The sequence below is a fragment of the Aquarana catesbeiana genome, linkage group LG08, assembly GCF_042186555.1.
Source record: "Aquarana catesbeiana isolate 2022-GZ linkage group LG08, ASM4218655v1, whole genome shotgun sequence".
Lineage (NCBI taxonomy): Eukaryota > Metazoa > Chordata > Amphibia > Anura > Ranidae > Aquarana > Aquarana catesbeiana.
In genome coordinates this window covers 153,394,809-153,418,371 of record NC_133331.1, presented here as the reverse complement: position 1 = coordinate 153,418,371, position 23,563 = coordinate 153,394,809, and the positions used below count along the sequence as shown (strand labels likewise).

Sequence of the window (23,563 nt, the reverse complement as noted above, 5' to 3'; positions counted from 1 at the left end):
ACTGGCATGAGAAGTATATGGAGGTTGTTGTACTTCTTAGGCTGCTTACTAGTTCCAGGGCAATAAAGCTAAACAAAGATAGGTATCGAATTTAGCTATTGTCACACATTCCTATGCTTTACCCTGCCTCAAGGCATGTAAGCACTTCAAGTGGATTTGTGACAGATTCCTTTTATGTTAATATGTAGGGTTAGTGTTAATACACAGAGATCAAATCCAAAACTGAAGGTCCAGAGTTGAGTTGAATTATACGTGTCACTATCATGTTCTGATTAATAGTGAAGTGGTTGATAAAACTCTGCCACTAAAACCCACATGGAAAAAAATAAGCCCCCTGCAGAGGACATCTAGTGCCTCTCCTGGTGTCCATGCCACCCTACTCTCTGCTGTAAGCGCTGGCTGAAGAAGCCACAGAATCCAACAGTTCTGAGAGTCTGATTCCTGGTCCCCTTTTTTCAGTCTTATGCTTCAGTATTGATATAGAAGCCAGCCTGAGGAAGCAAAGAGTGCAGCGGGGGACCAGCCAGGTGTTACACAACACTTCATGCTGCTTGTAGAGCTGTAAGGCTAAATGCATTAAGCCCTACCATTAACTATGCCACAGTTTGGGAAGGCGCACAGAACCAACCCTCATGAACTCAGGCCTCTTTTGCATACATGGTGTTGAGAATTTACTGAACCTTCCCATCAAGACAAAAGAGGGCAAAAAAGACAGAATTTTTCAGGAAAACACAATGCAATAGGCACTACAGACGTTAACTTGACAAGCTGTCTTAAATGCATGTGTTCACATCTGAATTATTTAGCATTATATTTTACATTTAAACATTTGTTTGACATGTTACCCTTACAGATCTAACAGCTCCTTCCTAAAAATGATTAACGGAAAACCTAACAGTTCATTTGGGAATAAAGTAGATCCTTGCCAAAGCTGTTATTTTCTAATGAATTCCACATTCAACTGCTCACAAACAGCTGACCAAACTGTAAGTATGAACAGATTTGTCAACAAAAAGGAGACCAAACACTCTGGTGTCCCATATGCAGACAACAATAGGAAACCTAATAAGCTCACAAATTCTCCTAGGAGAGTCACCATGAAGATGCAAGTTACTGTTCCCCTATGAAGCAGCTGTACAAGGGACTGTGTGAGGCAGTAAAAAGAGAAGGCAAAGAACAGGACCTCAGCTCACAGATTGCATGGTATGTATTCATACTTTAGCTGTTTACATCTGACAGCAGCTGTCTGCAACTGTGAAAATACCAACGGTGACCAATGACAAAAGTAATGTAGACCCCCTGGAATTCACTTCTGTTAACTTATCCAAACTAAGAGGGGTCTCACATTGTTTCAGTTTTGGACTTGGAATACCAAAGTGACAGGACATAAATCACATCTCTTTCACATATTAATAGCACAGGTAAATGTGAAGGTCTTCAGTACCCCAATGGTTAACCCTTTTTTCATCTAAAGCTGCGATTGTGTGTTAGTTTTATTCAGCGCTCTTTATGGCAATACTGGTTTGTATTTGTTTTGATCCCATTCTGTTTCCCTGCAAAACCTTATATATAAAACATCTATTCACTTTAGGGAGGAATGGTTTAGCCCCTAGATATATTTGCTCTTGCTTCAAAGCTATATACTGTACGTACTAGTGTTGTTGCAGTATATATTAGAATAAGGGTAAAATTTACACAGACGTGTAATCTCAACATTTATGCAAATAAGATTTTTGTTACCCTCTTCGTGACCTAGCCATTTTTTGCCATTTGGCACTGTGCTACTTTAACTGGTTATTGCTCAGTCATGCAATGCTGTTCCCAAACAAAATTTGTATAATTGTTTTTACACAAATAGAGCTTTCCTTTGGTGGTCTTTGATCACCACTGGGTTTTTAAAATTTTTATATTATATAAAAGGGGGGGGGGGGAACGAAAAATTTTGGAAAAAAAACTTTTTTTTTTTACTTTCTGCCATAAAACATATCCAATAAAAAAAAAAAAAATATATCTCTATAATTAGGCCAAAATGTCTTCTACTAGATGTCTTTTGTAGAAACAAAAAATCCCAATAAGTGTATATTGATTGGTTTACGTGAAAGTTATAGCATCTACAAACTATGGTCTAAATAATGGAATTTTTTTTTTGTATACAGTACTACTAATGGCGGTGATCAGTGACTTATAGTGGGACTGTGATAGTACGGTGGGAAATCTAACACTAACTGACACTTTGTGGGAACTAACACTGACATCACCTATGATGCTAATACAGTGATCAGTGCTAATACTATACACTGTCACTGTACTAATGACACTGGATGGAAAGTGGTTAACATTTAGGGGCAATCAAATGGTTAACTGTGTGTCCAACAATGTTTACTTTGTGTAGTATGTGCTGCTTTTACTAAGCAGTGTGCCAGTTTTTACTCTCTAATTCTCAGGAGAAAAAGTATGGCACATCGCTGCTGTCTGTAGATTACCCTGTGTTTACCTACACAGGGCTCTCTTCTGTCATTCACTCAGCCAATCAATGGGTTCTGGCCATAAATCATTAGCCAGGACCCACTGATTGGCTTGTGCTGTAGTGGATCACAGTACAGCCGGGGCGGTGGACACGCATGCGTGCCTCCTACCCAGAAGTACCAAATCACATACATGTATGTGATCTGGCATGGCGAGGCCGCCCAGCTGCAGTAAAAGTGCGGAAGGCAGTCCTAAAGCGGCTAAACATTAGAAAACAGTTTTTGTATGGATAAGGGCTGCAGAACTGTGGGTTTTCTAAAGTGTATTGCTTGCTATGTTTTAACTCTCCTACTGCATATCTTCCTTGTTAATTATAATATTGATGAATTTCCATCATGCATGAGTGTGTACAGCAAGACAGAAATGTAATTTAATTAACACAAATAAAAATCCACGATTACCACCATCCATGTATATACTAAATTGGAACTGCTTGCCCCCATGCATTGGAATAGGAAGAGAGGCTGCAGCAGTCCTAACTACACTCATATTTTGGGAGGACTGGATCCACTCTGCTGTCCCATGCATCAACACTTGGTATCCTGATGTGGGGGTAAATTTGGGGCCAGGGATGTTGGTTGAAAACCTGCATTGTGGCTCAGATCAGCAGTTATGTCACTATTCTCATGACTGACATGTTTATCATATTCGTGAAACATAAAATGCATTCTAGAGTTAAAAGCTAATGCTTTTAAGATCAGTCTATGCTTAAATTATTAATTTCTTGACTACACATTCAAGGTCCAAGAATATAACTGGATATAGTCTTTAGAGGCATTGCTCTGGTTTTATGATTTATTATTTTAGTGCTTAGCAGCATGCAACAAATTCAACCCCAACAGGGCAGTGGATTGCGGGTGCAATATCAAGCTCCTGCAAACTCTTCCTCCAGCTTTCTGCCCATACCTTTTGAGAGTGAGAGGTGAGGCATTTGCACTATGTTACACCTTAAATATGGGTGTAACATCTAACGTGCAAAAGGTGATCTTAGCCTTTAACCATTCAGCTCAGTATAGTCTGTCAGATTTCTATGACCCTACTATGTTTAACATCTTTCGCTACTCTACGTAAAAAATAGCAAGTAACCTATACCCCAACGTTGGAGTATGTGTAAACCCATATAAGGTTTAGCATCTTAATTAATGTATGTTATTAAATTGTATATAAAATATAACTAGCAACATGGACTTCCAATGTTGACCATAAATGGCATTTAAAACACAAAATTATACAGACATTGGGGGTTGATTTATTACAGGCAAATAGACTGTGCAGTTGCACTCTGCAAAGGCATTTGCTAAGAGCTTTGCAAAGTAAAGGTTTGCCTCATTTACTAAGAATACCCAATCACAAGCAAGGGAAATGCTTGCACATGATTGGATGATGTAAGTCAGTAGCGCTTCCCCTCATTTACTAAGCTCTGGAGCAAATGGCCTTGCAAAGTGCATAGAAAATCAACTCCATTGTTTACTGTTGTCACCATCAGGAAACCTACCCTGAGAAGTGCCATGACCCATAGCTGGAATGTATGCTTATAGACTAAAAGTTGCTGCAGGAAATGAGCAGCACCGAGATTCAAAAACGGATGAAAAATAACTACTTTGCCAAATCACCTCATCATATGTCCAACACCTGCAAGTAAGCTAAAGCTGACCATACATGACTTCATTTCAGCCAAAATCTGTTTTATTTCTATGCATGTATGACTAACCTAAGTGCAACTTGACCCTAGGGGCTTGTTTTCACCTCCTTTGCTCTCTGAAGAGAGACCTACATTCAGTGAGGGGGTTTTGCCTTGCGTTGTGTGCAATTGAGGGGCAGTTGCAGCATGTCCCCATTCACTTGCATAGGACATGCTAGGCAATACTGAACACCGAGCTCAACAGGGGTAGAATTCCTGCTGCTGCATGCGTACACCCCCAGCCACTGCCTCTACAGCAAAAGGGGAGCTGTTGAGTGACAATAAAAATGCTTTACTGCCCCCAATCACAAGTGTAAACAAAGCCTGAAAAGAAACCTATATGAAGAATATTCAGCCTGTCGCTGCTGACCTCCTGTGATTTCCACACTAGTCAGTGCGTTCATATACTTGAATCACTCACCCAGAATGCATGCAGACCAGGAGTTCTGACTTCACTCTGACTTTCAATCCAAAAACTTGTTTCACGCTGGTGACTCGGCACTGATTCCAGAGACAGCAAGGCAACTCTTAGGGAAAAATGGGGGTTGCCATTGCCAATGTTTTTCAAAATATGGTTTCCTTTAACCGCCTTCTGCTCGGTCAATGCACAGATACGGCTGGGTGGGACAAGCTTTGTGCTGATTGGACACACCAGTGCGTCCCCACACTTGTGGTGCTTGTGCCCCTCCTCAGGGCCGCTCACGAGCACCATCTGTGACACAGCGGATTAGAGATTGTGTGTACTGGGCTGCTGGGATTGGCCCTGGTACCATGTGATCTCTGTAAACAATCACAGCAAATCACATGAAAAATTGTAAATAAGTAATGGCTGTCATTCATGATGCAATGGCTTAATACTGTGATTGCTCACAGTAATCACATGGTACAGGGCCATCCCTGTACCATGTGACAGTTGTGGCCAATCACAGCTTACAGCTATCACAATGGTAAACAATGGCATTATGAATGGATGCCAAACACAGTGAATGATTGCCTATACAGTGATCACCATTGTAGTAAGCAATCATAATGCAAAAAAAAAAAAAAAAAAATCTGATCCTGATCACTCCCATCCCCCCTCACTTACACACTAATATATATATATATATATATATATATAATTTTTTTTTTTTTTTTTCTCTTCCGATATCAGTGCCGCCAGCCATGGTCTTTGATTACCACCACAGCAGTACAAAATCAGCAGACCAGTGCTGCCAGTCAGGATCCCTAATCACCACCACCCACTCACAATTTCCCTATTCAATGCCGCACCCCTGTCACACACCAGTGTCCACACCAGTTATAGTGTCCCTGCTCACTGCCATACCAGTTACAGTGTCTCTGATTATTGCCACACCAGCCCCAGTGTCACCAGACCAGTGTAAGTCAGCAGCAGTGTTCCCGATTCCTGCCATTCTAGTCCCCAATGTCACCTGACCAGTGCAGCCAGCAACAGTGTTCCTGATCACCACCACACCAGTGCAGTGTTATCTCTGCCTGCTGTCTATACTAACACTGCCCTATTGACCATGTTTCTGCCTGATGCCTTGACCGATCCTTAGCCTGTTTTCTGACCATGTCTCTGCCTGCACCTGAACTGGCCCATCTGCACATTCTGCTAACTATGTTCCTGTGAGACCCCAGTCCCACCCATCCTCTACAGACAACCGCACTCCTGGAACCCCTTTGTTTTTCCTTTCTTCAGCCTCCTGTACTTCTTGGCCAGTGAACATGGCATTCCTGATGGCAGTCACATACAAGTAGGCTAGGCTAGGCTTGGCTTGCTTGACTTATATGAACTGTGAATAAGCTATATTCCCTGACAACTTGTACAGAGGCAACCATTACAGTACATTAGTTGTGACACAATTGGTTAATTTGTGTGATACAAGAGATACAATGTCCGGTACATAATCAACCCAGACAGTGAAAAGCCTCATATGTGGTATCGCCATACTCGGGAAGAGTATTAGTATGTGTTTGGGGATGTCATTTTTAAGTATGCCTATGCTGTGTGTGAAAAATATCTTATTAAATTGCAAAATGTGTAAGAAAATGTTATTTTTATTTTATTTCTGTATTTTCCAAAATCTTGTGGCAGAAAAATGAAGACTGAAATACCCACCATGCTTCTTAAAAAAATACCTTGGGGTGTTTACTCTCCAAAACGTGGTCATTTGTTAGTGTTTTCACTGCCATGGTGCTCCAGGGCTTCCAAAAATATAATAGGTAGTCCGGAAATTGGATGTGTAATTTATGCCCCTGGAACCCCTGAAGGTACTCCTTGAATTTGGGGCCCTTCTATGAGGCTAGGCTGTGAAAAAGTTCCATGCATGTGGTTTCGCCATACCCATATTATAAATTAGCCTTAGTTCACTTGTAAATTGTGTTATAATATAAAAGTCTGTGTATTTTACCTGCTGAAAGATGGTATTTAGTATTTAGGGTCTTAATAGCTGAAGGGATTTTTTTTTTTTTTTTGAGTTGTGAGGGTTTAGAACCACTGCCAGGTTTTCATTGCTCTCTGTGTCCCCATTAGGGAGATTCACTTTCTCTAACTGTCCAGATCACGAATGAAAAAAGTAAACAAGAGTAAATCCAACATTTTGAGTTGCCACCAGAACAATAATAGAGGGGAAATCTTCCAATGAGGATAACTAAGAGGGATTTCCCTCCCATTGGAAAGATATCCCAATTCGGGGATTTGGGGAAAGTTGAGTTTACATGACAGGAAGTATAGGGGGAAATATCCCTAACAAGGCAGATGGGAAAGAAAAAAAAACTGACAATGGTTTTAACCTTTCGCTAATCTATCCAAGATTTTGAAAAAGTTTTGGTTTTAGATCTACTTTAAATTGGAAGCTTCAGGATTACAAAAGGCAATTAAGATAAAAGTACAGTTGCAAAGTGTATGCTAGTTGTGGTAATTTGTTTCTGAACCATTTGTATGATGGTAATTAAAAGGGTAACTACATAGCAACCCGTTTTTGTGTCAATACTGCTATACATTACTTTTTAGGTTCATATATAAAATAACACAGAAGACTGGGCATGCTCCCAAAATTTGGTAAGAGCTGACATTCATGACATAAGTGAATTCTCCCTGTTAAGATTTGTTCCTAGAAGTAGTTAAGTTTTCTCTAGAAATGAAAACATCTGTGCTCTGCTGTTCAGTTAGAGCACTGCAGGAGATCTAATATTTATTTAACAAATCCAGCCCTGCTCTTAGGACCTATTTATAAAAGCAAAACGTCAAAATTATGTTTTATTCATGGGAAATGTTGTTTTGTTTCCGAGAGGTGTATGAAGCTAGTATGAGGAGCGTCTTAATTTATTTTGTATTATATTTTGACTAAAGTTAATCTATGGCAATTTATGTTTTACAGATATAGAGGAAGAATAAAGAAAAAATAAGAAAATGGCAAAATCTGCCCACTTTACATCTTTTTTTGATGTTGCACCTTTTTTTAAACTGGAAAAGAAGTTTAACTGCAAATTAAGACAAAATTTTGTAAAATACAAAACGATTGCTTCCAGTCTTTATACGTTTATTTAATCTTAATAGCTTGCAGCACTCTGCAGTTTAAAATACTGTAAATTGGAGCAGATGAGTTTGGTACTTGTGTGCCATCCACATCACAATCAGGAAAAGAACACTAAGGTAGAAATGAGTGGAAAGTAATCTGTAGAGCTTTAGTAATTTCTTAGCATCACTAACTAAAGGAAACCTGCACTGCAAACAAAAAATGTAATTGCTCACCTTCTTCTGAAAATTCTATCAGCCTGGCTGTTTTTAGGTCTAATTTTTTTCCAAATAACTGACCCTAAACAAAAGCATGGAAGCCAGAGTCATATATGATATTAAAGCGGAGTTCCACACAAAAATGGAACTTCCACTTTTTGGAACCCTCCCCCCCTCCGGTGTCACATTTGGCACCTTTCAGGGGGGAGGGGGGTGCAGATACCTGTCTAAGACAGGTATTTGCACCCACTTCCGGCATAGACTCCCATGGGAGTCTACGCCTCTTCCTGTCCATCTGCGCTGTCTCCTGGGAAACACACAGCTCCCAGGAGATAGCGGGGACCAGTTACGATGCGCAGCGCGACTTGCGCATACGCAGTAGGGAACCGGGAAGTGAAGCCGCAATGCTTCACTTCCTGATCCCCTCACCTAGGATGGCGGCGGCAGCTGCCGAGAACCGAGCGGGTTCTCGGCGTCACCTGCCAACATCGCTGGACCCTGGGACAGGTAAGTGGCCATGTATTAAAAGTCAGCAGCTGCAGTATTTGTAGCTGCTGGCTTTTAATAACTTTTTTTTAGGTTGATGTAGGTGGACCCCCACTTTAATACTATTTTGCACTCTCATTAACCACTGAGTAGCAATGCAATAATTAAGGAAACAGGTCACCAGCAGGCACTCCATAGGTTCAGCTAAGCACTGCCCATCCAGCTATCCTTAACCGCTTGTTGACCGTCGCATGTACATTTACGTCAGCAGAATGGCACGGCTGCGCAAATGGGCATACCTGTACGTCCCTTTGAATTTGCCACTGTGCCGGCACGCGTGCGCCTCGCCGCATGCTCCGTAAGCGAGCCCATGGGTCCCGTGGACTCGATGTCCGCCGGGTGCCCGCTATTGTCTCACGGAGAGGCAGAATGGGGAGATGTCTATGTAAACAAGGCATTCCCCGTTCTGCCTTGTGAAAGGACAGAGATGTACTGCTCCCTGTCATCGGGAGCAGTGATCACTGTTGTGTCACTTGTAGCCCATCCCCCCACAGTTAGAATCACACCCTAGGACACACTTAACCCCTTCATCGCCCCCAGTGGTTAACCCCTTCACTGTCAGTGTCATTTACACAGTAAGCAGTGCATTTTTATAGCACCGATCGCTGTATAAATGACAATGGTCCCAAAATAGTGTAAAAAATGTCCGATCTGTCTGCCATAATGTCGCAGCCACGATAAAAATTGCAGATCACCAACATTACTAATAATAAAAAAAAAATAATAAAAATGCCATAAAACTATCCCCTATTTTGTAGACGCTATAACTTTTGCGCAAACCAATCAATATACGCTTATTACAATTTTTTTACCAAAAATATGTAGAAGAATACATATCGGCCTAAACTGAGAAAAAAATTAGTTTTTTTATATATTTTTTAGGGGATATTTATTATAGCAAAAAGTAAAAAATAATGCGTTTTTTTTTCAAAATTGTCGCTCTTTTTTTGTTTATAGCGCAAAAAATAAAAAGCGCAGAGGTGACCACAGATACCACCAAAAGAAAGCTCTATTTGTGGGAAAAAAGGACGTCAATTTTGTTTGGGTACAATGTCGCATGACCGCGCAATTGTCAGTTAAAGCGACGCAGTGCCGAATCGCAAAAAATGGCCCGGTCATTCAGCAGCCAAATCTTCCGGGGCTGAAGTGGTTAAAGTGTGTCTAAACCCAGGACCCTGCATTTACTATATCAGATCTCCCACAGTATACCGAACATGGAATTGTATATTAGCAGTCTTATGACTTCTATCAGTTGTCATCTGGTTAAAGCTTGTAGGGGGAGTTTTCATTCTTTTCTGACTGTCCTACGAGGCTGCAGGACCCCTGACCCTCTGTCTGGACAGGTCCTGCGCTGATCACATGCACCTTCTTAAGAAAAAAGAACTCTCTACCAATACACGCCAAACTGAGCATGTGCAATAATCGATCGACCTCCATATAAATAAAGAGTGTAAGGAGGGAGAGAGTTGAGGAGGGAGGCAACTCCCCCTTTTTTTTTTGTTAGGGTGGAGGGATATACATATAAGATTGTGGAATGAAATGTATTGTAACTGTACAGCTTTTATTTAGGATATATTGGAATATAAAGTTATATAATAATGAATTGACATGCTGTATACTAATGAAAAAGAAAATAATAAAATTTGATAATTAAAAAAAAAAACTGAGCATTTACAGAGTGCCCCCAATGCTCTGTACTGTCAGGAGATGGATTGTGGACTGTGGAAGAAGGGGAGAAACAGGATCAGCCTTTTTACACAATGCAGAGGAATAACCCCTTAGGTGCCACAGTGAGTATAACATGCATGCTTTACTGCATATAAAGACTGATTTTACTGTTGTGGGCTTAGTAACACTTTAATTTACATAGTTGGCAAGGTTGAATAAAGACACCAGTCCATCCAGTTCCACCTGTGGTGTGTGTGTGTGGACGTCAATAATAAATCCCATATTCCTGTATGTTGCGATCGTTAAGATGGCCATCTAATAGTTTTTTTAAACTAATCGACATTCCCTGCTGATACCACTGCTTGTGGAAGTTCCACATCCTTACTGCTCTGACAGTAAAGAACCCTCTACGCAGTTTAAGGTTAAACCTCTTCTCTTCCAGTCTCAATGAATTGACACGTGTCTTTTCAAACTCCTTCCGACTTAAAAGTTTTTCTATGCTACAGTCACCAGTAAGGTATTTGTACATCACTATCATATATCCTCTCAATCATCTCTTCTCCAGAGAGACTAAGTTTAATGCTTGTAGTTGTTCCTCATAACTGAGGTCCTCTAGTCCTTTTATTAGCTCTGTTGCCCTTCTCTGGACTCTCTCCAGTTCAAGCACATCCTTCTTGAGGACTGGTGCCCAAAACCGGACGGTATACTCAAGATGCGGCCAGACCAGAGTCTAGTAGAGTGGCAGAATTATTGTTTTATCTTTTGAGTATATCTCTTTTTTTATGCATGCTAATATCCGGCTTATTTTGCTTGCAGCAGCTTGGCATTGCATGTCATTGCTGAGTCTGTCATCTACTAGGACCCCCAGATCTTTTTTCTATCTTGGACTCCCTCCCGTGGTTCTTCCCCTAGCGAGTAACTTGCATTTGTATTTTTAGCACCCACATGCATTACTTTCCAACATTAACCCTTTCGCTGCCAGGCCCTGTGCTCCATTTTGTACACTCAGGTGGCCAGGCCATTTTTGCAATTTTTCCATTGCTTTCTTATTTTTCCTTTACAGCTGTCAGAGTTTGTTAAAACCCCCCAAAACCATATATTTTCTGAAAGCACATGACCAGTAGAATACAAATAAGGTGCTACTGATTTTTAGGGCACAATGATATTTGCGCAAATATTTATCAAAACAATATTTTTGTTTTATGTAAGGAGACCATCTTTTAGGTCATCAAATACAGGAGTATGTACATGAAACTGCCATTACAAAATTAGACAAGGATAGTGGAAATTCTTTGGATTCTCCATTTTCAATGGAGGAATTATTAGAAGCAATTACTAATTCAGCATCGAGTAAAAGTCCTGGTCTCGATGGATTATCATCAAAATTCTATAAAACTTATAAGGAACATGCAATACCATTCATGCTCAGTGTTCAATAGTATACCTGCTACCAACGGGTTCACATCTCAGACACTCGAGGCACATATCACATTACTTCCCAAACCAGACAAGGATTTAAGGCTCTGTTCTAGTTATCGGCCTATATCCTTGATTGGGGTAGATGTAAAAATTTATGCCAAAATGATTGCCTCATGTCTTCAACCCATTATTCCAAGTCTGGTGCATTCAGACCAAGTTGGGTTTGTTTAGGGGAGAAAAGCTTGTGATAACATGCTTAAATCCTTATCGCTCATTGACCATGTCCAAGCAGCAAAAATACCTGCTTGCCTTCTTTCTGTTGATGCAGAGAAGGCTTTTGATCGAGTGGGTTGGCCCTTTTTGGAACAAACTTTGGCGCAAATAGGAATGGGGCCAGGTGTGTTACGAAAAATTATGGCACGTTATACCAAACCAAGTGCCAAAATAAGGATTAATCAATAATTTTCTCCAAGTTTTTCTATTCAAAATGGTACTCGTCAAGGATACCCACTGTCTCCCCTCCTGTTCGTCTTAGTAATGGAACATCTGGCAACAGCCTTAAGCCCTAAATCCTTTCATCACAGGTATACCAATAGATGGACAGGAGGTGAAGTTGGCAGCATTTGCTGATGATTTTCTTCTTTATGTCGCCAACCCACACGTGTCCATGCCTTCTATTCTGTATTAATGTCAGCGTTTTGGGGCTATGAGTTATTTTAAAGTAAATATATCCAAATCAGAAATTCTTGATGTGTCTCTTCTACCACATCACGTCCAGGTTCTGGGGAATAATTTCCCATTTAAAATTTGCTCTGAAACGATCAGATATCTGGGTATTAAAATTCCTGCAGGTCTTACTAAGCTGTATAGGGAAAATTTTGACCCTCTTATGCAGCGTACAATAGAGGATCTTAAGAAGTACGATCAAGCTCAACACTCATGGTCTGGGAGGATCAACTTCATAAAAATGGACATAGTACCATGCTTCCTTTATCTCTTTCAAACTATACCTATTGTGATCCCACATTCTTCTTTTATTATTTTACAATCTGCTTTTGAAAAGTTAATTTGGGTAGGCAATAAACCTAGAGTGCTATGGAGAACTCTATTACTCCCCAAAACTAAGGGTGGTGTAGGGGCACCAGATCTATATCATTACCACGCTACAGTGGTCTTAACTAGGCTAGTGAATTGGTTCCATCATTCCCACCTTAAGCAATGGGTTCATGTAGAACAGTCGATTGCCCCTTTTGGTCTCCAGGCGCTTCCCTGGCTAGACGCTTCTGCCCGTGGCCCACTCTCCTCCTTATCCTTTCTTGCAGCACATTTAGTGTGTGTTTGGGATAAAAAGCAAACCCATTTGGGACTTTCTCCCAAAATAGGACCAATGACTCCCTTAATCGGCAACCCTCGGTTTCCTCCAGCAGTTAGACGGAGTTGTTTCCTGTCAAGGAGCAAGGAGACAAACCATTGAATATCTCAAATTCTTTACCAGGGAACTCTCCCACTGCTGTCAAGTCTAATTCCTTTACAGCAACAATCAATTACACATTGGCTGGAATATCGGCAATTATCTTTATTAACATTTTCTTCAAGGGATGTATTTAGTAGAGAATTGGATACCTTTGAATCTCTTCTTTTACAGGACATTATACCAGATCATATTCTTTCTGCAGTATATAGGATTCTTATTTTGAAACTCCATCTGCACCTCCCAGAATTTACAGATAAGTGGAATTTAGATTTGAAGGTTCAAATTAAACAAGAACAATGGGAGAACGTGTTTACTCTCACTCACTGTATGTCATTAGCAACTAAGGCACAGGAGACAAATTTTAAGCTTATTTCTCGGTGGTATAGATGTCCGACGTTGCTCCAGCAGATACAGCCAAATAGCTCAGATTTATGTTGGCGTTGTCATTCCGCTAAGGGTTTGCTATTGAATAGCTGGTGGGAATGTCCACCTACCTATGATTGTTGGGGGGCAATTTTACAGCTCCATACCTGTGCAACTGGGATGGCTGTCCCCAATACACCACAAATTATTCTGCTATCTATTTTACCTGGCTTGTATAAAAGCATTAAAAAAGGCCTTCTAAGGCACTGGCTGATGGTAGCAAGAGCAGTTATACCGCGCTATTGGAGAACGGCACAGGCTCCACCTCTGATAGAGTGCGTTACAGAGATGGACCATATTGAGACAATGGAGACACTCTTGTCACGTGAATTGGACACACATGAACAATGTTGTCAAAGCTAGTGCCCCTGGAAATCGCTCAGGGAATTCTCTGAAAGGCAAAATATATATACGGGTCAAATGGAAGACTCAAATCTAGTCTGGAGTTGGGATGAACTAGGAGATGTCTGTCTATGAGCCTAATCCTGGCTGCATTGTGTCCCTTGTTTTTTTTTTTCTTCCTTTTCTCTTTTTCTTCTTCTTGTTTCTGTTTGGTCTTGGTGTAATGTGTCCTACAACCTTATGAGAGTTGAAGATAGGGAGTAGTAAACCATTGACCACAATTTTGTTGGGGTGAGGAAGATTGGTTAGAGTTATTCTCACAAGGGTTCCAACAGGCAACCGTGGGCATACTGTTAGCGGGACTTCCTTGGATTCAAGGAGATGTCACGCCAATAAAGGCCAGTAAACATCCTTTGGCTGGAGCCACCCTTAAGGTTGCAAGGTCTGTTTTTAAATATACAGACCTTTCACCTTCCCCGAGCCCCCTAATTCCAATTTTGGGTAACCCATCCTTTCAATTGGGAATGAATGATCCTAAATTGAATAGACTTATTCATCGGGCTCCTCCCATTTGTTGCATTTTGTTCAAGAAAATAGGCCAATGAAAAGCAATGAAATAGTAAGCAATTTCTCTGACATTCTGGATTTCTTTCGCTGTGCTCAGCTGGGTGCATATCTCCGTAATATATCAGAGAGGTTTTCTGAGATAAGAGACCTAAGTTCGAACAGACCTGCCTTGAAGAAAAGTCAATGAGACATTCATTATCTCATTTGTACTCCTTGTTAACTCTGGAGAATGTCCCAGAGGACCTTCCTTTCCTTCAACAATGGGAAAGGGATTTACAAACCAACTTCACTCAAACTCAAAAAGATAGAATTTTATTATTCGCACATAAGTCCTCTGTGGCGAGCAAATATGAGGAAGGGGGATACAAACTCCTTACAAGATGGTATCAAACTCCATTAGTTTTACATCATAGGTTTCCTCCGATCTCTGTTGGCGCTGATGGGAATCGGAGGGGACCCTATTTCACATTTTTTTGGGAATGCCCAAAGTTGAATGACTTCTGGGATATGGTTGAACAACCAGTTAAAGAGATAACATGTGTGTCTCTTGAGAGGAAGCCGATAGCATATTTACGTCAGGATACACCCTTATCTAATAAGAGATCTAAAAACTCATTGTTAAAACATCTTTTAATGGCTGCCAAAGCATGTATCCCTGCACTTTGGAAGAGCCCAGTTGTGCTGACTAAAGCTCAATGGATGGCTAGAATTCGGGAAATCAAGGAAATGGAAGACCTTATGATGACAATGAAAGAACAGGGAGAGAAATGTGGGAGGATTTGGGCTCCATACTTATCATATAAAGATCGATCCCTTTTAGAATAGAAAGGATTACTTAGGAGGGTAGGTGATATACAGGACTTTTTTTTTTTTGGTGTTTGGGTGGTGGTAGGGTTCTAGGGTTAGGGAAAGAGAAAACGGAACAATAAGCATACATTTCTATCTTAATAGGGTTAGATAATTGAAGGTAAATTAGTTGAGAAGAATAGTAGTTAGACATTATAGTAGAGAGCCATAGGCTGCATTTGCTAATATTTACTTAAGCTGGACTTAAATTTGTAAAGTGTATACATTTCTTTTTGTTTTTTGTGGGGTGTCTGGTAATACTCTGGATGTATAGTGATGTTGTCATTTTATATTATTGGATATAAATAAAGATTTATAAAAAAAATGGATATAAATAAATTGGATATAAAAAAAGAATTATAAAAAAAAAAAAAGAACTAAATGTTTATTCCAGGCCATTTAGTAAAGTATTAAAGCTTTTGGGTCAACATGCCAGCTAGGGTACTAGCATTTACAGAAGAATAGATAATAAGTATTTCCCCCAGCAAAGGTTTCCTTGAAATGAAGGCATGGTTTGAGTCTTCTCTTTTTAATAGAGGATGAGATACAGGGTGAGAGAGGAGCTTTAGATCATTTAAAAATATGTCTGGATACATTTTTATTTTGGACATGTAATATATATATTTTCATACAAATACACTTAGTGGGTAAGTTCTAAAGCCCAGCCCATTTTTTTTTTATACATATTCGAAAGAAAGTTTAAACTTCAGTTGTTAAATGGAAATTTGACCACAGGTGATAAAAAATGAAAAACATGGCAGATGACTGACCGTTTTACCACTCTATTAAATGCTAAACTTAAGGGTTAGGGTCACCATAAGCATTACAATATGACCATACAATCTCTGTACAATCAAGTTCAATCGACAATCAAAGCTATGTAACATGAGGACCTACCTAATCTATCCAACCAATTGTTTCCAATCGGGCAGGGTCTTGCACTACATAATTGTTGGCAGATCTACAGGAGATTTTACAATCAAATTGTAATATGTGTGGTGAGCTTTAGCTGGAGTGGCCTTCAAGACTTATTTACAGCAAAATCTGCATTGCAGAGTTGACCCTGGAACAATGGAGAGTGGATACTGCAGTGCTGAAATTGTGTGCGATATCTGTGTATATTTTCCATTTGAACACATAATTCCTGCATGTATGTCTTTCCCATAATCTATTTTATGTTGGCATCTTGCATTAGAACAATGCATCGTTTAGTACAAAATGTTTAAAACATCTGATATGAGAGGAAGTTGTTAGATAAACATAGGACAGGAACAAGTAAAAACTGTACACACCTCATACATCCACTTGCTGAAGGGTCTTTGCCACGCGTCCTTCTCCAAATGCAGGTAGGCATTAAATAGGATCAGATAAATGTATCTCTCCAAGTACTGAATGCTGCGAAGCTGAAGTAGCTGCATTTCTTTAACACTTTTGGCAGTTTTAATCTGATGGACAAAAAACAGTAATATAAATCCTCCTTTTGATGTTTATGAAATCATAAAATTACAGATATATGCCATTAAACTACCAATTTTATCTAAGATACAAGTAATAATTTGAACTACCAGTACAGTATATAAACAAGAATCATAGGGGTTGATTTACTGAAGGCAAATAGTCTGCTAACTTTGCAAGGGACTTTTCCCATAGTAAAAATTCACTTTGCAAAGCAGGGGTAGAAAACCTTCGAGAGATGAAGATCTACTTGAACAGCACTAATGAAGTCAAAGGCATTAATAAGAATATAAATCTTTAATTTTAAAGTGAATGTGAAATTGTACCCAAACTATGCGCACTAAAGTATTTACATATTCTAAACAAGCAGAAAAATCACTTTAACTACTGTATTTATCAGCGTATAATGCACTTTTTTCATCTGAAAACAGAGGGTAAACAGTGTCTGCGTGTTACACGCCGATACTATGCTTTACCAACAGGGGGCGGGGATTGGGCGGTCCGCCCCAGGAGCCACCAATTGGGGGGTGTCAGGCCGACCGCCCCACCTCTCCTGGCCCTGGGACAGCGCTGCCTGCACAGTCTAAAGTTGATAAACAAAATCATGTGCCAGCCCCTTCTCCTACACCGCTCCGCTCCCACACCGTGTCATTATAAAACGAAGATTGTAAATATCTCAATAGCTTTATTTTTTCTGACTGCAGAACAGGCGGAGCAGTGTGGAAGGAGCTGGCAGTGATTTTTTTCTTAACTTTAGAGAATGCTGGCAGCACTGTCCCAGGAGATTGAGGGTCTCCTGGGAGTGCAGGGGTAGGGGGCTGTATACTGGATGGGGAGCTGTGTACTAGGGTGGGGGGCTGTATACTGGATGGGGGGCTGTGTACTGGATGAGAGGCTGTATACTGGATGTGGGTTGTGTACTCGGGAGGGGGGCTGTGTACTGGGGAGGGGGGCTGTGTACTGGATGGGGGGCTGTGTACTGGGGAGGGGGGCTGTATAGTGGGGAGGGGGGTGGGGACTGTGTACTGTTAAAAAAATTGTTTCCTTAAACTTCCCTCTTAAAATTAGGGTGCGTGTTATACGCCGATAAATACGGTACTTCCGGACCGCCCACTGCACATATTCTGCTGCAGGGCGTCCTGGCTGCGCGAAACAATGTACCTGTATGTTGTTCACACTTCCTGGTCTGGGGCATGCATGTGATTGGGCACAGCGGGAGCCAATCAGCCGTCCACACCCGCAATCGTTCGGGGAAATGACAGAACGGGGGTCTGCCTATGTAAACAAGGCAGACCATCATTCCCATGCAACTTCTCTAGGAAAAGTGAACAGTATATTTCCCCAATGTCTTATGTCTATATCTGTGTTCCAGGTCAGTTACTCAGCATTCAACCTAAAGTATTAGCATGGCAGTCGAGCAGTAACATTTGCTGAAACAGAGGTTAACTGTGCCAGAATATAACAGAGCAGTGTCCTATGGCAGATAGAGCAAGCATTGTTACCAGAGACAAAGGAGGAAAAATGCTGCGATTCCATGGATCAGAAAGGTGCAAAGACACCAGAACAATTTCATTATACAAGGGTAGCTTCCATCAAACTAAAATAAAATGACATGCAGGCAGTAAATATAAGGTGTTTAGTAAATTCACATGATCCATGCAGTAACTTTTTCTTCCAGGCATAAAAGATCAAATTAGGAACAAGAATATAAATACTGTATGCATTTATAATTTAGTGAATCTTGGGTATTCTACAAGTACTACTAATAGTTCATAGCAAATATTACTCAAAATGTAATTTGGCATAAAAAAACTAATTTTAGAGTAGACAAAGACAACTAGGTAAAGACACGTTTCTGCATATTAAAGTGATTGTAAAGCTTTGTTTTTTTTTTTTTTTTTTAAATAAACCATAATGTCATACTTACCTCCACTGTGCAGTTCGTTTTGCATAGTGTGGCCCCGATCATCTTCTTTTGGGGTCCCCCAGAGATGCTATCAGCTCCTCCCCGTATCATATAATCCCCTAGGAGAAGCGCTCTTCCGGGGGGGGGGGGGGTGTTACCTTGCGGGTGCACTCCCGAGTCCAGCATTTGCGTCCATAGAGGCAGAATGTAGGACTCAGCCCTGTCCCCCGGCGCCCACGTCTTTGGATTTGATTGACAGCAGCGGGAGCCAATGGCTGTGCTTTTATCAATCTATCCAACGAAGAGTCAAGAACTCCAGGCAGAGAGGTCCAGCGCGTCTCTGCCGAGGGATTGAGGGGGGTCACGTGAGTAAAACGGGGGGGTGGGGGGGGGGTGGCTGGGGGGCCGGTCACTGTTAGAAGTTTTTTCACCTTAATGCATACGATGCATTAAGGTGAACAAAACACCAGGGTTTACAACCCCTTTAAAGGAATCGCTGTATATAAGCAAACTCTGATGAGGATGTCAGAAGCCTGTTTTCTAATGAAAAAGATATTATGGTAGGTGAAATGCATTCAGATCTGTTGGAAGACTGCCATGTGACCAATTAGGATCTCACTAAAGCTCCATGACTATTTTGGGTGGTGTTTATTTTGTTTAAAATATTTTATTAATGTGCTGCCATAGCTTCTTAGAATAGAAACTAATTACCTTTTAAGAAACGCTGCACTTACATTTCAAAACATAGTACTCTACTATAATGTCTATACTGCATAGTGTTATTTGATACTGATCAAAGGAAATAAACACAAACATGTAGCAGCAGAATATTCCTGCAGAACCCAAATATTGCAAATGAAATGGAGAATAGAATTGTACAAAATGCTGGAAATAACTTGAAGCAGAGTTCTGGCCAAAATATGACTTTTAAGATAAAAATATCCCTAGAACACTCATGCCTCGTGCAATGTAACAAAGGTATGCTGTAAACTATGCCCAGTTTTCTACCTGTGCAACATTGTTTACTTACTTTGTGAAGTTTCCACTCAGCGTGGCTATCTCCAGTGTGGGCATCTGAAGCCACAGTGTCCTTCGTCCTGGATTCCATGCATGCTGGCTACCCAGCATGCACCTGCCGATCTCGCACATGTGCAGTGCAATTTTGGTCAGCTTGGCATGGCACAGCCATGCCAAGCTGACCGAGATTTTCCATAGACGCCATTGTTAAATGTTACTGGAGCCGTGTAATGCCAAGCTGGCCAAGAATTTCAATAGACGCCATACCAAGCTGACCAAAATCTCCCAGGAGCCAATGCAAACCCGGTAGTTAAATTAGATATATATATATTATATAGGTATAAATCAGGTAAGTGAACAGAGAGAGAGAGAGATCAGGAATAATTTGAAACTTGCAAATCTAAACATATGTTTAACACTAGCAACATGATGCTATCCCACTCATTTTACACATCTTGACCCTTGCTTTTGCACCCATCTGGTTTCAATATGATAAATTGATACCTCAATAATACTGAAATATTGTTGGAGCTTTATTATTATGCAGTAGCCAGATCCTCACATTAACCCCCACTGCCTCCAACCACTAACTTACTTACTGCACAGGAGATTACCAGTCAAATAAAAATTTGATGGATGCAATTTGTGATGAGAACTCGAGTGTCCAGCTTTCTCCTATAACCAACATACCAGGCCCAATACCACACTCAATACTTTCCTCCTTCAATCCTGTTACCACTGAGGAAGTTGCCAAACTCCCTTTTGATGCCCACCTCACCACTGGACCTTGTCCCCTCAACAAGTACTACAATCCCCTTCCTGCTCTATGCTACACTAACCCACATTTTCAATCCCTCGCTCTCCACCGTCACCTTTCCCTTCCTGCTCAAACAGGTACTGGTTACCCCCATACTTAAAAACCCTCACTGGACCTCACCTGTTTGAGCAACTTAAGACCCATCTCTCTGCTCCTGTTTGCCTTCAAGCTTCTTGAATGCCTTGTTTACAACCATGTGAGTTGCTACTTCACTGATAACATTTACGACCCCCTACAGCCTGGCTTCCACCTGCAACATTTCACTGAAACTGCCCTACCTGCTAAAACCAATGGTCATTACTCCATGCTCACACTTTTAGACCTTTCCACTTCCTTTGACACAGTTTACCACCTTCTCCTCTCCAATGAATTCCGCCACTCTTTTGGACTCTGCGACTCTTCTATTTCCTGGTTCTCCTCCCATCTCTATGCACCATCTGTTGGGAGTACCCCAAGGCTCTGTTCTTGGGCCCCTCCTATTCTCCCTCTATACCTCTTCCTTAGGCAGTTGATAACCTGTCATGGCTTCCAATGGTACCTTTACTCCAATGACACACAGATCTACCTCTCTACTCCCCAGCTCACCCCCTCAATCTCCTCACATATCACAAATTTACTGAGTGACATATCAGTATGGGTGTCACACCGTTTCCTCAAACTCAACCTGTTTGCCCCTGCTGTGCCAATCCCTTCACTGGCTTTCACTAGCCCAACATATAAAACTCAAAATACTAACCACAACATACAAAGCTAACCACAACACTGCCCCCAGCTACATCACCAACCTCATCTGGAGATAGCGCCTAAATTGTCCACTCCACTCCTCCCAAGACATCTTGCTCTCTAGCTCCATTGTTACCTCATCCCACACTCGTCTACAATTCACTACCCCAGTATGTCCGGTTAGCTCCTACCCTGTCCATCTTTAGGTAATCCTTAAAAACAAATTTACTCAGGGAAGCCTACCCCACCCCTCAAGCTAAAAACTACTTGGGCCACCTCCATCAGGTCATCCCCTGCAGCCATTACCCTTTGTACAACTTCCCCCTTTCTTTAGATTGTAAACTCAATGAGTAGGGCCTTCCTATTTCTCCTGTACTAGATGTATAGCAATTGTATGGTCTCCCTTTATATTGTAAAGCACTGCACAAACTGTTGGTGCTATATATATATATCCTGTATAATATAATAACAACAATAATAATCATCACAATTGTCAGATTTCAAATGTATTTCAGCTTTGCATATTTTGTGCAGGATTTTTTTCTTAAACAACTTGAGACATTAACCACTTGCCGTCCGCCTAACGATGATATACGTTGGCAGAATGGCACGGGCAGGCAGAATCACGTATATATACGTGATCTGCCTCCCGCGGGCGGGGGGTCCGATCGGACTCCCCCCCGGTGCCCGAGGCGGTCGGCTTGTGACTGGGAGTGACGAGAGGTGAGGGGGAGACCATCCGTTCATGGCCCCCCCCTCGCGATCGCTCCCAGCCAATGAGAATCTTCCTTTGCTGCTGTATGCTAAACAGCAGCAAAGGAAGTGATGTCATCTCTCCTCGGCTCGGTATTTTCCGTTCCGGCGCCGAGGAGAGAAGACATCACTGTGAGTGTAAAACACAAACACACACAGTAGAACATGCCAGGCACACATTACACTCCCGATCCCCCCCCGATCGCCCCCCAATCACCCCCCCCCCCCCCGTCACACTAACACCAAGCAGTTTTTTTTTTTTTTTTTTTACTGCATGGTGTCAGTTTGTGACAGTTACTGTGGTAGGACAGTTACTGTTAGCCCCCTTTAGGTCTAGGGTAACCCACTAACCCCCCCTAATAAAGATTTAACCCCTTGATCACCCCCCATCACCAGTGTCGCTAAGCGATCATTTTTCTGATCGCTGTATTAGTGTCGCTGGTGACGCTAGTTAGGGAGGTAAATATTTAGGTTCGCCGTCAGTGTTTTATAGCGACAGGGACCCCCATATACTGTCGAATAAATGTTTTAACCCCTTGATTGCCCCCTAGTTAACCCTTTCACCACTGATCACTGTATAACTGTTACGGGTGACGCTGGTTAGTTCGTTTATTTTTTATAGTGTCAGGGCACCCGCCGTTTATTACCGAATAAAGGTCTAGCCCCCTGATCGCCTGGCGGCGATATGCGTCGCCCCAGGCAGCGTCAGATTAGCGGCAGTACCGCTAACACCCACGCACGCAGCATACGCCTCCCTTAGTGGTATAGTATCTGAACGGATCAATATCTGATCCGATCAGATCTATACTAGCATCCCCAGCAGTTTAGGGTTCCCAAAAACGCAGCGTTAGCGGGATCAGCCCAGATACCTGCTAGCACCTGCGTTTTGCCCCTCCAGCCCAGCCCACCCAAGTGCAGTATCGATCGATCACTGTCACTTACAAAACACTAAACACTTAACTGCAGCGTTCGCAGAGTCAGGCCTGATTCCTGCGATCGCTAACAGTTTTTTTGGTAGCGTTTTGGTGAACTGGCAAGCACCAGCGGCCTAGTACACCCCGGTCGTAGTCAAACCAGCACTGCAGTAACACTTGGTGATGTGGCGAGTCCCATAAGTGCAGTTCAAGCTGGTGAGGTGGCAAGCACAAGTAGTGTCCCGCTGCCACCAAGAAGAAGACAAACAGGCCCGTCGTGCCCATAATGCCCTTCCTGCTGCATTGCCAATCCTAATGGGGAACCCACCACTTCTGCAGCGCCCGTACTTCCCCCATTTACATCCCCAACCAAATGCAGTCGGTTGCATGAGAGGCATTTTCTTTATGTCCTCCCGAGTACCCCTACCCAACGAACCCCCCAAAAAAGATGTTGTGTCTGCAGCAAGCGCAGATATAGGCGTGACACCCGCTATTATTGTCCCTCCTGTCCTGACAATCCTGGTCTTTGCATTGGTGAATGTTTTGAACGCTACCATACACTAGTTGAGTATTAGCGTAGGGTACAGCATTGCACAGACTAGGCACACTTTCACAGGGTTTCCCAAGATGCCATCGCATTTTGAGAGACCCGAACCTGGAACCGGTTACAGTTATAAAAGTTAATTACAAAAAAAGTGTAAAAAAAAAATAAAAACACAAACAAAAATATAAAAAAAAAAAAAA

General features: G+C 41.7%; 1 protein-coding gene across 2 annotated transcripts in view; it reads right to left on the bottom strand.

Moving 5' to 3' along the window:
* PALD1 (phosphatase domain containing paladin 1) overlaps positions 1 to 23,563 on the bottom strand; it is a 450,641-nt gene that overhangs the window by 28,302 nt on the left and 398,776 nt on the right. For both annotated transcript variants that reach the window (XM_073596575.1, XM_073596576.1), the window contains one exon: positions 16,527 to 16,679. In XM_073596575.1, coding sequence (XP_073452676.1) covers positions 16,527 to 16,679 — 153 coding nt within the window. The remainder of the gene's footprint in view (positions 1 to 16,526; positions 16,680 to 23,563) is intronic.